Below are 15,240 nucleotides of genomic sequence, written 5' to 3'. Positions count from 1 at the left end.
ACTATGCAATAGACTTGACTATAGACTAGACTATGGACTAGACTATAGACTAGATTATAGACTAGACTAGACTATGAACTAGACTTGACTATGAACTAGACTTGACTATGAACTAGACTAGACTAAAAAAAAGAAATACTTTCAGAGATTCTTTAGGAATTTTGCTTTTATTTCCCTTATTTATATGCCAATTTGCCTGATTTTATATAGAAAACTTCTTAAAAGCATAATGAGATAGAAGAATTAATGATTTGAATCTAGAAGAAACCTGGGATCTTCAAAAAATTGACTTCAACAAGCTTGTAAATATATACATGGACATTTAAGAACAAACTTAATTAAAAAAGAACGTTTGCATAGTCGGACAAGCGGAGATAACTAAATCGACTTCGATATCTATTAAGGAATCAGAAAATATATATAATGTATGAATCATATAAGGTCCAAAATGTTGATTTTTATGAATGGACAAACTAATAAACACCCATCTCGCGAACGTGGTAAAATAATGCATTTAAAAGGATGGAAAAGTATAGAACATAAATTACCTTGACAAAAGTAGCATTTTCGCTTAGGAACCAACTTTTCGAGTAATATATTTTCAAATTAGTCACTGTTTAAATCTGCATATCACAGGTAAAACATAAAAAACGTTTTCTCTCTTTTTATATTTCAATGAATTTGTCTGTCACTAACATAACGCTCTTATATGTAGATTATTAATTTAAATTGTACAATTCACAACAATATTTATAAATATACAATTTATTTGAAAAACTTTATTATTTATAACATTAATATTAATTATTTTTCATTTTATTTCACTTTAAAACACTTTTTAAAAATTTAATTCATGGTTACTTTATGAAATTATTCTTCTTCTGTTTTATCGTCTTAAAAAGTCGGCATTCACATGAAAATGATAGTCTTACACTGAATGCTAAATAAATACACTCAGTTATGAAAAACAATCGTAAAGTTATGCGAGCTTTTTTAATATAAATTAAGAACATGTTTAAACAAGTGTAAACTAATAAAAAATACACATGATACGATACAAGACAGTTATGAATTGGATAATTATATATAAATATGTATTTTTAATTATTATTTGGTATTTTTTATAAATATTTAATTCAGTAAAAATAGAACCGTTAACTTTATTCTGTTTATGACATTGAAAAAAAGCAACTCTGTACTCACATACCCAATTCAGTAACCCTGTTTTTATTTGTTTATGTTTTTCGTTTTGACATTTGAGCTAAAATAAAGAGTCAAAATTTGGCGCGGTTTTCTGTACTCACTGAATAGTTTACAAAAGTATTTTTTGTTAGTTATTTTTCTTTTAATTTTTATATAAATAATACATTGTGAAATTTTATAAAAACACTAAAAATGAAGTGTAAAATCCCAGAAATATCATGGCACAATCGTGATCCAGTACTTAGTGTTGATATACAACCCACAACAAATGCCAGCAATAATTACTATCGTCTAGCATCGGGTGGTACTGATGCTCATGTTTTAATTTGGTATATGAAATCCACTTCTTCGGGGGAACATGGTGATATAGAATTGGATTTGGCGGCTGATTTAACACGGCATCAGAGAGCCGTTAATGTAGTTAAATGGTCACCCAGTGGTGAGCTGTTGGCATCGGGTGATGATGAAAGTGTTGTTTTCATATGGAAACTGAAGTCGGACAGTGAACCTTTGAATATTTTGGATCCTACAAATGAACAAGATAAAGAAGTTTGGATTACTTTGAAAGTGTTGCGTGGTCATATGGAAGATATATATGATTTAAGTTGGTCTCCCAATTCGATGTTTTTAGTATCGGGTTCAGTTGACAATTCAGCCATGGTATGGGATGTTCAGAAAGGTAAATCTATGGCAATTTTAAATGATCACAAAGGTTTTGTTCAAGGTGTGGCATGGGATCCTAAAAATCAATATATCGCCACATTAAGTACCGACAGGTATTTGCGCATATTTGATATACAATCGAAAAAAGTGCTTTATCGTGTTAGCAAAGGTACTTTACCCGTACCAGAAGACAATAACCTACATGGCAAACGTATGCGTCTGTTTCATGATGATACTCTACAGACATTTTTCCGCCGTTTAAGTTTTACACCAGATGGCAAATTGTTACTAACACCAGCTGGTGTTACAGATTATGATGGTTGCACTAGACCCTTAAATACCACATATGCCTTTAGCCGTTATGGTTTTCGCCAACCGGCCATAGTTTTACCATGTCCCGATCAGTATACGGTAGCGGTTAAATGTTGTCCATTATTGTTTAAATTACGTCCTTTTAATGCCGACAAAAATCCACCTGTTGTGCCTTTACCCTATCGTATGATATTTGCAGTAGCCACCAAGAGTTCGGTATACTTTTATGATACCCAACAAAAACAACCATTTGCTCTTATTTCGAATATACATTACACACGTTTGACCGATATTACCTGGTCGAATGATGGTCGTATTGTTGTAGTCTCCAGTACAGATGGCTTCTGTTCACTAATTACTTTTGAAGAGGGTGAACTGGGGGAGGAATATGAAAACTCTGAGGCAGCGCTGGAAGCTGCATTGGCACAGGTTACTAAGAAAACAAAAAAGCAAAAGGATAATGAAACTTCAACAAAGTCAAGAAAACCTTCGACCGATGATAGTGCCGCAACAAGAGAAAATATTAGTGCTGCAAAGGAATCTCAATTGGAGAAAGTAGTAGAAGAAGAGAAGAAATCATTAACAGGCAAGTCTGAGGAATGTAAGAAAGATGAAAAGCCTAAGGAAGCAATGCCAATAGCAGTCAAAAGAAAACCCAGTACAACTGAGAATGATAACAAGGAGGAATCTAATAAGCCGCAACCTATAGCTATAAAACGTAAAACTGAATCTATAAATGAAACGGCTACCAATGGAGAACAAGTGAAATTAGAACAGAAGGCAAATCCCATAGCTATTAAACGCAAACCTGGACCTATTACTGAAGACAACAAGAAGGATACCAATAAAGCTCAACCTATAGCTATAAAACGCAAACCGGGACCCGTTGATGAAGAAAAACCCGAACAAAAGGCCACACCTATAGCAATCAAACGCAAACCTGGTCCAGTTACCGACAACGAAGACAAAACTGAAACTACTACAAAACCAACAGAAGAAACAACAACTCCCAAAAAGGCAGCCATAGCAAAAGTTTTAGCTGCTGATATTATTATTGATAAAGAAATCCTAAGCTCAGATGAGAAATTCGAATCTCCCGAAAAGAAGAGTCGTCCGGCTACACCCATAACGATAAGAAGACATCCTCGCACACCCAGCAGTTTGCCACAAACACCCACTTCTATGTCAAATATATTAAAAAACCAAAAGGAACTTAGCAGTCAATCGCCTATATCATCTTTACCCAAAGAGAACAATAATACACCACGTCAAGATAAAAAAGCTAAACCCATAGCGGTTAGAAAAACACCACGAGCTATTATAACAACGCCATCAGTTGTTAACACGACCTCTTTGGTAGAAGAAGCCATGGATGCTTGGCCTTTAAATAAAGAAACGAATACAGAAACCACAAAGGAAACTCAACCCGAAGTTAGCTCGAAGGAACCCGCCAAAGAAGCTGGCATAACCCCTTTGACGGTAAGTGAAATCACTTGTGAACGTACCGAAGATATACGTTTGGTTTATGAGGAAACAAACGAAGAAGCACCCATTAAGGACACATTGCCAAAACCTTTAGAAATTTTGGAAAATAAAACAGATACTACTGTGGAGAAAAAGACGGAAGATACTCTAAAACCACAAACGCCAAGTGGTAATAAAACACCTAGGCGTGTAGCCTTAAAAACGATTTCAACACCCAAATCAAAGAAGAAATTATTAGATTAATACTATTATTGTGCGGTTATTTAAAAGTTAAACATTTTATACGCAAAAATTTACTAATTTAGCAAAGCATTACATATTTTTTGTTTGTTCTTATTTAAAAAAAAGTATTTAGTTTTGAAAATAAAGTATTTGAATCATGGTTTGTTAATAACAAAACATTGTCTATCAGCGCTTTTAAAAGTTTAAACTGTTTCATACTTTTTACTCTTATTCTTTTTGCAACTCTTGCAAATGTGCAACGAAATATGATAAATGTAATTATTTAGTAAGTATAAGATGTATTGTATTTTTCATATAATTTAAGACATTTTATGTACTTAATTATGACGCATACCGCCACCCATATTAGGTGGCTGAGACATTTGTTGTTGCTGCTGCTGCATTTGTTGTTGTTGCTGTATATGCAATTGCAACTGTTGTTGTTGAAGTTGTTGCTGATGCAATTGCTGTAATTGCATTTGATGCAATTGTTGTTGTTGTTGATTTAATTGTTGTTGTGGTTGGTTTTGTGACTGCTGTTGTTGTTGTTGCTGCTGCTGCTGTTGTTGTTGTTGTTGATTACCCGACTGTGTTTGTTGTCCAGGATTATTTGTAACATTTTGCTGCATTGACTGCTGCTGTGTTTGTTGCTGTTGTTGATTTGGTAAATTTGAAAAATTTTGTTGCATTGTATTGGCCTGAAATTGCATAGTCTGGGCACCCATTGTTGGTTGTCCCATGGCAGTATTTGCTGCTGTGGTGTTACTTGTGGTCTGCTCGCAGGGTTTCTCGATATGTTTATCCTCTATATTCAAATGGCTTATGAAACGTAAACGCATTTGTAAAGCTGGCCTTAAACGTTTGATAATAGCCTCCGATTCATTTTTAATTATGTTACCCACATGTATGTACTTAATGTGATATAGAAAATCACATATAGGATCCATATATTCCAAAGGAGTGGGGCCATGCTGTTTGTCAACCACTTCCAGCATCTCGTAGAGTAGTATAGCTATGCCCGCAACAGCATTTGGTTTCTCCTGTTCGATACGTTGTAAAAATGGTCCAAATACATGACACAAAAACACCAATTGATGTTCTGTCACCACACGCGGCTTTAAGGTTTCCTTAATGTATCTATTGCAGAAAAAAATAAGATTTTAAATAAAATTTCTTTGCTTTTTTTTAAATTACTACTCACTTAGTCATTGTTGCCAATTTAAAACCGCCCATATGATGGAATATTGAATGTGCCACCGCCAATACAACAGCAAAAGTTTTCTCCACCATGGCTTCGCGCACCAGTTTAAAGTTAAACATTTCGAAAGCATTAAAACGATAATTCCAACGCAACATATTCGGTAAATTCAACACCTCCTGCAATCTTTCATAAATACCACTCCAATAGGCCTCTGGCAATTCTGCCAAAACTATACCCACGGCATTTATGTAGGAATGTATTTCTTTTTGCGGTGTCAAAGCATAACCCTTGACAATAACATCGATAATATTATTGGCCACGATTTGAGGTGCTACCGGCAAACTTAACAGTTCCACACAGGTGACATACATGGCATGAGCCGGAGCATTTGAAAATTCATTAAAACGCCAGTCGGTATTAAAGAATACATTTTTACCACTTATGGCTGAAGGTATTAGAGAAACGAATTAATGAAGTAAGTAATATTATTAATTTTAGCATAACTTACTCTCCGCTAAACGTTTTATTAGATTCATATAATAAGACAAATCTGGATTCCACAAGAGTTCGGGACTTTGTAAAAACAGTTTATATTGCTCACTAACACACCAGTTAGGAGGTCGTATATCACAAAAAGAACCGGTCACAGCGCTAACCTAGACGTTTAAAAGTATTAAACATTTGTTAAAAATAAGATTCAATTTCCAACTTACCAACTTCCTTTTCAAAGAGGGACGATCCCTTAAAATACGCTCATAGAAATGTAAAGTATTGTATAGATAAGTAATGGGACGATCTGGAATATAATAAATAAATGTAACAAAATTTATGTGAAATTTGTAATTTAAAACTTTTACCATGAAATTTATATAAAACACTTAAATGATCCAATATAACCTCCAGAATTTGATGAACATGTTGTATGGGCATTTCTATAAAACGATGAATAACCACATCCAATACGGGTAAAAATCTTAAACAAACATTTGAAAAGTACACTGGCAGTGGTGGATGTGAGGCAGATTCATCGGGAGCAAATTTCTCGGGATATTTTTGATGGAAAGACACATGTTTTTCATGACTAAAATGAAAATTATTTAGAATTTCATTACACTTTGATTTCTACCTTTTGGTTCTATTACCAACTTACCTATTAATTTGTTTCCAATGATCAGGATTATTTTCTTTGCAAAATTCGGTAACACGATTTCTTAATTCGGAAGTTTTCAACAATAACAATTGTATGATTAAGAAACAAACTTGAGCCTCACTGCCTTCCAAAGTGCGCAGGGCCAAACACAAGACCACACGATCTATGGTAACAACATTATATTTCCAAATCATGTTATTAATAGAGTCGACACTTTTATGTATAAATTCTTTGCCATTTGAAGACACCACTTCGCTTATCAAGTAATCACAAAGTTTACGCAAATTAGCGGACAAAGCACGAGCACTAATACCCTCTAGGATTCTAAAGAAATAATATGAATATTAACAATTTGTATTCAGATGTTTTATACAGATCTACTTACTTATAGGCCACCGGATTTATATTATCAGTTTCCCATATCATTTTATATAGCAGACACAAGAATAAAGGACTTGTATTGGGTTTTATAAAATGATTGATTATATCATTCTCATTGGTCATCGAAGACCAATTGCGAAATTCCTCTTCGACGGATTTTTTCAATAGCGCCTTATTTTCTATGGGATGATTATTTTGAGCAAAAAATTCTGCAAGAGCAGGCGGAAAACAGGCCAATGAATGTGGTGCCCAGGCATGTGGTGTATTTTGCATTATATTCGATAGTAATTCTTTACACCAGGCCTGCATTTCTTCTCCCGAACCAGTAACATGCATAGCACGTGCCAACGTTAAAATTAAAACACGATTAAGTTCTTCACTTTCTGCAGAAGTCACCGAAGCTGGTGGCTTTTCATTGAAGTAACGCGAAAGCTGAGGTTGAAACTCAACCGAACCCATGCCATTGATTAAACGTAAAGAGGTGGATTCAAAGCTAAAGCAAACAATATGGTTAAACTTACAAAAAAATATATTTATTTAAAAAATAACCTACCATAAATTCAATTGCATTTTATTGCTCTGCGGCACATGTACCAAAGAATGTAAATGCGACAGCAATTGTATTCTATAATGAGTGGGTATATGATGCATTTTATAGGAAAACATTTCCAATAATATGTGTAGTATACCCCAGGCATGATGTTTAAAAACAGCCGGAAATAATTGTACTGGAAAATTTAAGAGATTTTAAAGTCTATAGAACTATTTTGTTAATATTTTAGTAAAAACTTACACAAAAATCCCTTGATACCCAAAGATTCAATTTCGGTGTATACCAAAAGACGTGCATAGGTCTCTATTAAAGCGGGTGTGGGTACAGAGTTTTTAGATTGGGATTGTTTTATCATTTGTGTAACAAATCTAGAGACACAATTTCAATATTAAAAAATGAATTATAAACTAGATTATAGACTAGACAATAGACTAGACAATAGATTAGACTATAGACTAGACTATAGACTAGACTATAGACTAGACTTTAGACTAGACTATAGACTAGACTATAGACTAGACTATATACTAGACTATAGACTATACTATAGACTAGACTATAGACTAGACTATAAACTAGACTATAGACTAGACTATAGACTAGACTATAGACTAGACTATAGACTTAACTATAGACTAGACTATAGACTAGACTATAGACTAGACTATAGACTAGACTATAGACTAGACTATAGACTAGACTATAGACTAGACTATAGACTAGACACTAGACTAGACTATAGACTAGACTATAGACTAGACTATAGACTAGACTATAGACTAGACTATAGACTAGACTATAGACTAGACTATAGACTAAACTATAGACTAAACTATAGACTAGACTATAGACTAGACTATAGACTAGACTATAGACTAGACTATAGACTAGACTATAGACTAGACTATACTAGACTATAGACTAGACTATAGACTAGACTATAGACTAGACTATAGACTAAACTATAGACTAGACTATAGACTAGACTATAGACTAGACTATAGACTAGACTATAGACTAGACTATAGACTAGACTATAGACTAGACTATAGACTAGACTATAGACTAGACTATAGACTAGACTATAGACTAGACTATAGACTAGACTATAGACTAGACTATAGACTAGACTATAGACTAGACTATAGACTAGACTATAGACTAGACTATAGACTAGACTATAGACTAGACTATAGACTAGACTATAGACTAGACTATAGACTAGACTATAGACTAGACTATAGACTAGACTATAGACTAGACTATAGACTAGACTATAGACTAGACTATAGACTAGACTATAGACTAGACTATAGACTAGACTATAGACTAGACTATATACTAGACTATAGACTAGAACTATAGACTAGACTATAGACTAGACTATAGACTAGACTATAGACTAGACTATAGACTAGACTATAGACTAGACTATAGACTAGACTATAGACTAGACTATAGACTAGACTATAGACTAGACTCTAGACTAGACTATAGACTAGAACTATAGACTAGACTATAGACTAGACTATGACTAGACATAGACTAGACTATAGACTAGACTATAGACTAGACTATAGACTAGACTATACTAGACATAGACTAGACTATAGACTAGACTATAGACTAGACTATAGACTAGACTATAGACTAGACTATAGACTAGACTATAGACTAGACTATAGACTAGACTATAGACTAGACTATAGACTAGACTATAGACTAGACTATAGACCTAGACTATAGACTAGACTATAGACTAGACTATAGACTAGACTAAGACTAGACTATAGACTAGACTATACTAGACTATAGACTAGACTATAGACTAGACTATAGACTAGACTATAGACTAGACTATAGACTAGACTATAGACTAGACTAGACTAAGACTAGACTATAGACTAGACTAATAGACTAGACTAATAGACTAGACTATAGACTAACTATAGACTAGACTATAGACTAGACTATCACTAGACTAGACTAAACTCTAGAATAGACTATATACTAAACTAAGACTAGACTATAGACTAGACTATAGACTAGACTATAGACTAGACTATAGACTAGACTATAGACTAGACATAGACTACTAGACTAGATAGACTAGACTATAGACTAGACTATAGACTAGACTATAGACTAGACTATAGACTAGACTATAGACTAGACTAGACTTAATCATAGACTAGACTATAGACTAGACTATAGACTAGACTATAGACTAGACATAGACTAACGATAGACTAACTAGACTAACTATAGACTAGACTATAGACTAGACTATAGACTAGACTATAGACTAGACTATAGACTAGACTATAGACTAGACTCTAGACTAGACTATAGACTAGACTATAGACTAGACTATAGACTAAACTATAGACTAGACTATAGACTATACTTAGACTAGACTATAGACTAGACTATAGACTAGACTATAGACTAGACTATAGACTAGACTATAGACTAGACTATAGACTAGACTAGAGACTAGACTATAGACTAGACTATAGACTAGACTAGACTAGACTATAGACTAGACTATAGACTAGACTATAGACTAGACTATAGACTAGCTATGACTAGACTATAGACTAGACTATAGACTAGACTATAGACTAGACTATAGACTAACTATAGACTACTATAGACTAGCTATAGACTAACTATAGACTAAACTAGACTAGACGATAGACTAGACTATAGACTAGACTATAGACTAGACTATAGACTAGACTATAGACTAGACTATATACTAGACTATAGACTAGACTATAGACTAGACTATAGACTAGACTATAGACTAGACTATAGACTAACTATAGACTAAACTATAGACTGACTATAGACTAGACTATAGACTAGACTATAGACTATACTATAGACTAACTATAGACTAGACTATAGACTACTATAGACTAGACTATAGACTAGACTATAGACTAGACTATAGACTAGACTATAGACTAACTATATACTAGACTATAGACTAACTATGACTAGACTATAGACTAGACTATAGACTAGACTATAGACTAGACTATAGACTAGACTATAGACTACTATAGACTAGACTATAGACTAGACTATAGACTAGACTATAGACTAGACTATAGACTAGACTATAGACTAGACTATAGACTAGACTATAGACTAGACTATAGACTAGATTATAGACTAGACTATAGACTAGACTATAGACTAAACTATAGACTAGACTATAGACTACTATAGACTAGACTATAGACTAGACTATAGACTGGACTATAGACTAGACTATAGACTAGACTATAACTAGACTATAGACTAGACTATAGACTAGACTATGGACTAGACTATGGACTAGACTATAGACTAGACTATAGAATAGACTATTGACTAGAATATAGACTAGACTATAGACTAGACTATAGACTGGACTATAGACTAGACTATAGACTGGACTATAGACTAGACTATAGACTAGACTATAACTAACTAGACTAGACTATAGACTAGACTAGGACTAGACTATGGACTAGACTATGGACTAGACTATAGACTAGACTATAGAATAGACTATTGACTAGAATATAGACTAGAATATAGACTAGACTATAGACTAGACTATAGACTAGACTATAGACTAGACTGTAAACTAGACTATAGACTATACTATAGACTCTAATTTGACTTCTCAAATGGTTCTAAATCCTTTTGTGAGAATCATCTACTTACCCATGTATAAGAGACATTTTGCTATGAACTGTTAAGCTGTCTAAAACTACCATGGAATACGGTAAAGGTTGTATAGCAGCACCATTAGCAGATTTGGCATTGCCATTTAAAGCTTCTACCAATATATTCATGGGTCGTGCAAAAAACTCTTGATTCGTAGAATAAGCATTGCAAACTAAAACAATGCGAAAATCATTACTCAAACTCATGGACATCATGGTGGTTGGCAAAACCAAATGCTGGAGGAAACTGAAACAAAAAAGGGAAACAATAATTTCTCTAGTCTTTTAAACTAATTAACATACTCATGATGATTTTTTAAAGCAATAGGTAAAGGACGCGTAATGTTCATATTCTCATTTCTAGTTTTTTTCATTAAATGAATCCATATACAAATGGGAGCCATCTGGAACATAAAAATATGTAAAATAAGCCAAAATAGTATAACATAAAAAATCTATTAGATTACTTGTCTCAAGGAACAAGATTTATTGCAGTCGGGTAGGGGCAAAGGTTCTTGTTCAGGATACAGTAAATCAAACAATTTAAACATGGGTAAAAAGTTGCCAATCTGAAAAATAAATAAAAGTAAGCAATTTTCTAAGTAAAAAGGTATTAACAATTAACTTACAGGATTCTTTTGTATACTGCCTGAAATAAATTGTAATAAAATCCACATCAGTTGATCACGACCCTTGCGTAACTCTTTCTTCGAAAGCTTGAAATAAAAACAGACAAATATAAATAGAATATATTATGTGAAGTTAAGCTATCCATTCTACCTTATCATATAAAGCCAATACGATATGCGTAAAACTAACAAAATGAAATAGAACAAAATAAATCAATTGTGAAGATAAATGCAACCATATCCATTCGTTTTGTGGTATTTGCTCCTCGGGAACATTGAAACTACTGCCAGCAATATTTTCATTTGATTCGGTCATTTCCATAGCATTTATGATCAAATTAACCAATTGATCTTCTAAGGTATTACACCTTTGTTTCTGATGTTTTTGTAGATTTAACATCGTCGAAATCATTTCCTTAGAATAGGTTTGTTCCAAAACATAACGCAACAATTGTGGTTGTTCTTCCATTAATTCTGGTTCGTAGGGTAGACTACCTTTAAAATTAAATTTTAAAGTATTAGGATCTAGTTTCCAAGAGTTCATCATATGATCAGCATAACCGAAATGTTCAACAATCGGCAGCATATGGGTGTGACCAATAATCGAGACCATTTGGGCAGTTTGACGAAATTCTTCAACAACATCGGTCATTAATTTATTAAGTTTCTGTTAAGGAAATAGTAAAACCATTTTAAATTCTTATACGTTTTAAGATATTTTCTCTTAACTTACCCAATGATAGGGAAAGGGTTTGATTATTTCATTAGCTATGAAATAGGCTGGTAAAAGGCAATTATTACGATCGAATATATAACGTATGGTATCTTCTAGTGCCAGTAATTGTGGTAAATAAGTGACATTTACATTGAGAGGAAATCGTTGAGCCTTATCACGACATGCTTTCATTATTTCTCTTACGCCTTTGTAGTCTACATGATCTATAACTTTTTTAATTAGTCTAAAACTTTCTATCCAAAAGTTCTTGTTTTCATAATTTAACTTTTCACACAAGAGTATCTTGTCGCAGAGTAATCTAAAAGAGAAGATAGAACAAGATATAAATAACGTTCTCCAACAAGTTTTAACTACATATAGGTCAATCGATTACAAATTAAAATAGACCCATTGAGGTACTCAAGATTTTGATCTTCGTCTAGAACTTGATCCTCGATCATTGACTATTTAGCGGCAGCTTTATCAACCGGAAGTTTTTAACGAAAGATAATGTGTTCATTAAAATTTCAATTCTAGAGACCTCACAGTACAGTGTGTTGGTAGTATCTTCTATTAAACGTTTATGTGGTGTTCCATCAAACATAACGTGTTGTCTATGATATATTATCCTTTTATTCTTCCAAATATGATTCAAACATTCGTTGGATATTGAACATTTTTAACTCTGCGCCGTCTGCTATACTGGAGACTGCGAAAAGTTTTGCTTGTTGCTTTGAAGCGACATTCCGTTTCCCAAACACAAATATTTTTCGCAAAATAGGTACTTACTTTGCTGTAATCAAATGAGATTCTGCCAATTTGCCCAATGTACCCATCAACACTTTTAACTGATTGGTGTTAGTGGCAGAGGCTGCCTTCTCCAAATACTGACGCACAATACCCTCTTTACTGTCTTGAGGAATGGAGCCAAAAGCCGTAACTACAAAAAAAATACAATTTTAGTAAAATAAACTATAAATAACTTGCAGTCAACATTACCAATATCATTGGAGAACTTAGAGGCTTTATCTTGTTCGCCCTCTGGCCGATAGACAATCACACTGAGAAAGGCCTCTTCAATGGGCTCCACTTTCTGCATAAATACAACATAAACATTAGGGAATTGTATAATTTCACATTTATTTGCTTTTACCCACCAAATAGTTATTAACACAGTCTAATATTTGCACATCCATGGTTCTGTAATGTGAAAAATCTTGCACAAAATATTAACAATTGGACAGACCAGCAAAATATTTTCAAAAAAGCCGGTTGTAAATTCGCAAAAAGAGAAACTTGTATAAATAAAAAGGTTTATTGGGTTAACCAAGCTTTTTAATAATAAGCTTAAGTTATTTTTTAACTTTATTTCTTTAATTAAAACATTTATATCATTTTAATTTATTTTAATTTAATATTTTTAGCAAAATTTTCACTTTTTTACAACCTGCCAAACAATTCACACCAGAGCTCTGCGCCGACAAATATTAACGGCGGCGGCGACTGACACTAAATAAGTCGGCGGCGGCTTAAAATTGGCTGTAAGCCGGCTAAGTTTTCAACTACGTTTATGCTATGTTTCCACTGAGGCGTTTTGAGCAAATCTAGTGTATTTGGACAAAACTAGTTGAAATCATGTAGATTTGCCATACAGTTACAAGTTGAATGTTTTCATCGATAAAGTGACTTTTCATTTCGAAATAAAAACAAAACAAATTTTAATTTTAAAATTAGTGGCATTTAATAAACAAATTTATACTTTTACAGTTGTAATTTTGTATTTTTAATGTTTAAATTGAAAGAAATTAACATTACTGTCGTTATATCAAAACAAAATGACGGGATTTGTTCGAAAATTCGAATATCGAAAACGAGTAAGCTCAGTGGAGACACCTTGAAGAGGTTTAGGCAAATCTAGTAGATTTCAAGCCAGTGGAAACAAAGTATAACATTATACTTCAAGGTTTAAATTAAACTGTAATTCAAGTATTTTTCAGCGTTTACCAACACTAGTTAAAGTTAAAAACGGAGTTGTCATTTTCTTGTTTGTATAACTTGACAACACTTAAATGAAACGTTATTATTTTCAAATTTAAATTCAAAGTGTTAATTAGCGTTTATTTCGTTAATTTATTATAAAATTGTTTGTTTTATTGAAATTAACAATGCACAAAATTTGGCATAAACCTTTACATACAAGAAAAGTGGTAATTTTGTTATAAATGACAGCGGAAATTGCAAACAATTAAAATATAAATATTAATAATTGTTTTTTTATTTTAAGTGGAAACGTATGACTTTATTAAATAAAACTATTTATTATTTACAACCTTTCGCGCTGCATTTAATGTATACATGGTTGCAACCTTTACCCTTTCCCACTATCTTCAAATTAGCTTATTCCTGTATTCTAATCATACTAATGTTGATGCCTGTTTTAGTTCCGGTTCTTATAATGTTGGGTTATTATGCTATTGTACAGTATTTAGTAGAAAGGTATAATCTGTATATCTATCCGTCTATCTATCTATCTTAAACACATCCTTTTGTTTCCAATCTCTAGCGCTTTGGGCATAAATTATCCCAGAAATTTGGATATCATACACTACTTAACACAACTTTTTAAATTCCGTATAGAAAATGCTAAGTATGTTGAATTCCTCAACTTATATATGGAAAGATGGCGTTATATAGCTGCAGCACTGGCTTCATGTATCGACTATATGCGTTTGGTTTTATCAATAGTAATGAGTTAATTGAAATTGATTTACAAAATTTCGCACTTTTTTCGAAAATACATTTAATGTGTTTTTATTTAAATTTTATTTCATCACTTTTTCGTAAATTGTGAATGTATGTTTATAATTTGTAAGTGTTTTATGTAGAAATTATAATTATATTATAATACAAGTAAATATGTATGTGTGTGTGTGTTCAATTTGAAATTAATTTAATACGTTTAATTATAGTATTTGCAAAATATTAATTTAAAAAAAATTAT

The 15,240-nt window shown here is 32.7% G+C and overlaps 3 protein-coding genes across 3 annotated transcripts; 2 read left to right on the top strand and 1 right to left on the bottom strand.

Annotated features, from left to right (window-relative positions):
* The first annotated feature begins 1,249 nt into the window (after nucleotides 1–1,249).
* On the top strand, nucleotides 1,250–4,080 carry LOC119608481 (chromatin assembly factor 1 subunit B). Its single transcript, XM_037962922.1, has one exon. It carries the CDS (start codon nucleotides 1,396–1,398, stop codon nucleotides 3,904–3,906), a length of 2,511 nt encoding a protein of 836 aa, XP_037818850.1. The 5' UTR covers nucleotides 1,250–1,395; the 3' UTR covers nucleotides 3,907–4,080.
* A 91-nt stretch (nucleotides 4,081–4,171) lies between these two features.
* On the bottom strand, nucleotides 4,172–13,718 carry LOC119608480 (mediator of RNA polymerase II transcription subunit 23). Its single transcript, XM_037962921.1, has 18 exons — nucleotides 13,397–13,718; nucleotides 13,239–13,332; nucleotides 13,029–13,179; nucleotides 12,258–12,558; nucleotides 11,676–12,191; nucleotides 11,525–11,611; nucleotides 11,363–11,464; nucleotides 11,199–11,299; nucleotides 10,894–11,142; nucleotides 7,411–7,538; nucleotides 7,171–7,345; nucleotides 6,622–7,110; nucleotides 6,237–6,560; nucleotides 5,944–6,167; nucleotides 5,800–5,882; nucleotides 5,595–5,742; nucleotides 5,087–5,531; nucleotides 4,172–5,022 (listed from the first exon to the last, which is right to left on the bottom strand). The coding sequence occupies exons 1-18, from the start codon at nucleotides 13,433–13,435 to the stop codon at nucleotides 4,224–4,226; spliced, it is 4,455 nt and encodes a 1,484-aa protein (XP_037818849.1). The 5' UTR covers nucleotides 13,436–13,718; the 3' UTR covers nucleotides 4,172–4,223.
* Nucleotides 13,719–14,290: 572 nt separating this feature from the next.
* Nucleotides 14,291–15,234, top strand: LOC119608487. The gene is made up of 3 exons (XM_037962932.1): nucleotides 14,291–14,446; nucleotides 14,524–14,735; nucleotides 14,803–15,234. The coding sequence occupies exons 1-3, from the start codon at nucleotides 14,405–14,407 to the stop codon at nucleotides 14,993–14,995; spliced, it is 447 nt and encodes a 148-aa protein (XP_037818860.1). The 5' UTR covers nucleotides 14,291–14,404; the 3' UTR covers nucleotides 14,996–15,234.
* The last annotated feature ends 6 nt before the right edge of the window (nucleotides 15,235–15,240 follow it).

This window comes from Lucilia sericata, unplaced genomic scaffold, assembly GCF_015586225.1.
Source record: "Lucilia sericata isolate MDLA Ls3-8-SP2 unplaced genomic scaffold, ASM1558622v1 Contig000842F_arrow, whole genome shotgun sequence".
Lineage (NCBI taxonomy): Eukaryota > Metazoa > Arthropoda > Insecta > Diptera > Calliphoridae > Lucilia > Lucilia sericata.
This window is presented reverse-complemented; position numbering and strand designations above follow the sequence as displayed.